The sequence below is a fragment of the Montipora foliosa genome, chromosome 14 (assembly GCF_036669935.1).
Source record: "Montipora foliosa isolate CH-2021 chromosome 14, ASM3666993v2, whole genome shotgun sequence".
NCBI classification, from domain to species: Eukaryota; Metazoa; Cnidaria; class Anthozoa; order Scleractinia; family Acroporidae; genus Montipora; species Montipora foliosa.
The window spans coordinates 8720087-8722586 of NC_090882.1; the positions used below are offsets into that span (position 1 = coordinate 8720087).

The window sequence follows — 2500 nt, forward strand, 5'->3', positions numbered from 1 at the left end:
GCATCCCACAAACGGCTCAGTAAGAGTTTCTATAATGACCAATTTAATGAAGTTACCAGGATTGACTATTTTTGCTTTTCTCTTTTATTTCATACAATCATACATACAGATCGATTTTAGTTTTCCCCACGTTCCAACCGTCTAACCGTCTAAAGTCGGTTTCCGGTGGGAACCTGAGACTGAATGGTTGTGACGTCATTTCAGGAACTCTTGTTTCGCTAAACAAGTAAAAAAACTGTCATGTACACTAACCTCGTTTTGGTATTATTTTTTGTCTGTGATTTAAAAGAACTTGCCAAATAACGTTTGTTAAAAATCGAGCAGCTCATTCACTCAAACTTTGAGACTTTAAGGAGCAAGGATGGCGCAGTGGTGAGAGCATTCTCCTTCCACCAATTTCGTCCGAGTTCAATTGTGAACAACGCCAAGGGTTGAATTTGTTGTTTTTTCTCTTCTCTGCTCCGATGGGTTTTTCTCCTGGTACTCCGGTTTTCTAATCTCCTCTCCACTTGCATTGAACCAACATTTTCAATTTCCAATTCAATCTTGCCAGAACCTCACTGGAAACCACCCACGGCTGAGTAAAGCTTCCTGCTAAATATTAAATATTATTTATCTTTACTTTTACACTCTCAAGTTTCTCTGAAAGAGAACGACGTTTAGTTTAGAATATTCTATTTACGAGAATCTGTGCTTGCTCCGTTTTTGTTACATTTGCATGCTACAGAATGGATTGAAATATCTCTTGATTTGAGGTAGTCCATGACCTCACTTGCCTTTGAGTCTTTCAAGTCCACAAAAGTGCGATCGCATTTAGTATTTTGGTTTCACTGTGGAAAATCTGGAAACTATTTAGCGCCAAATTTTGCGCAGAAATTCCACAAAGAGTGCAAATAATCTCTTGCAAAACTATTTGGTCTTGTTAGATTGTGGGTGCAGGGATGGCACAGTGGTGGCACAGTGGTGAGTGCACTCGCCTCCCACCAATGTGGCCCGGGTTCGATTCCCAGGCTCGGTGTCGTATGTGGGTTGAGTTTGTTGGTTCTTTACCCTGCACCGAGAGGTGTTTTCTCCGGGTACTCCGGTTTTCCCCTCTCCTTAAAAACCAAAATTTGATTTGATTTGCATTAACTTGTTAACTTCAATTTACCGTGTCCCCGATTAGTGCTCTACAGCGCTAGAAGATTAGACACTTAAATATAGTTTCCTTTCCTTTTTTTTTTAGAAAACGAAGACCGACGAGGCAAAAGAAAGAAAACTGAAGACGACTTGCTGCAAACCATAAAGAATGGTGAATTTGGAGAAATTGAGAACAAAGTTACACCAAGGGCGTTAAAATGCTGTGAATCCAGTGCCTTGCTAATGAGCATGAAGGTAGATAGAAAGAGTAACTTTCCGCGGTCCTAATTCCTAATGACAACTTTATCTTTAAACGTCCGAGAAAATTAAACAGGATACCGCATGTCATCATTGATCAGTTTACCACCATGACAACTATGTAGTATATAACCGTTCCACGGACGACATCTTCTGGTTGTACAGTTTTTAAAAATTTGATTTTTACCCCGCCTAGGCTCAGGAGTTCCAAAAAAGTTTTTAAAAACACCTGATTGCTAGACTGTGCACAGGATATTCATGGAAATGCTTGATTGTTCAAAATCCTGATGTTTACACTTGCGGTGTACAAAATAAATTATTTGTAAGTCTAAATGTCATATGATACATCAGTAAGAGCCGCTCAGTAGAAACAATAGAAAAGTTAGAGAGGTAAAAGATATAACTAGCGAGGTCAAGCCCAGAGATATATCCACGAACAAATGTAAACCGCAGACTAATATTTTAAAAAAAATGTATCGAAAATGCGTCAGCAAATTCGTATTAAGTTTACTGATGGGAAAATTTATGCATAGAAATTCATAACTATTTACTTTTAAACATTACAGTTTCTTCTTTCCTGTTTTTTTTTTTTTGGGGGGGGGGGGAAGGGGGGGGGGGGAGGCGATACTCCATTGAATTAGTATTTGTTAGAAGAAGATACTTCTTTATCATGCTCCCCTCCTTTCATACGCACTCTGCCTTCCTCCCCTCTCCCTATCCCTCTCTAAGACCGGCAACAAGCAACAAAAGGCTTAGCCCTTTACAAATTATGTTTGAACGGCAATTGTGTACGAGCCGCAACGGCTTGTCACGCGCTCCGCTCACACGCCGGGTTTCAGGGGTTTTTAAACTGAAGTTGACCAGACACTATATACTGAAGCAGCCAGAAATGTAATCTGAGGAAATACAGTGAATGTTTTTTTTCTGAAGCATATTAGCGGGCCGGAATCCTAAATCCTTGAATCTGGTTGGAAAGTCGCACGCTCGTAGCCGGTCGAGCTTTTTACGATATGGACCACGGTCCGAAATCTGTTCCGTGCTGAAACTGTCGTGGCTAATTGAAAATGTTTTTACTACGGCGCGACAAAACATTGGATTTTACCTCTTAAAATGCAAGTTTTCG

The 2500-nt window shown here is 40.2% G+C and overlaps 1 protein-coding gene across 2 annotated transcripts in view; it reads left to right on the plus strand.

The window, feature by feature from the left end:
* The window catches only part of LOC137985265 (short transient receptor potential channel 4-like), a 51219-nt gene that overhangs the window by 5262 nt on the left and 43457 nt on the right, over positions 1-2500 (plus strand). For both annotated transcript variants that reach the window (XM_068832832.1, XM_068832833.1), the window contains exon 5: positions 1226-1374. In XM_068832832.1, coding sequence (XP_068688933.1) covers positions 1226-1374 — 149 coding nt within the window. The remainder of the gene's footprint in view (positions 1-1225; positions 1375-2500) is intronic.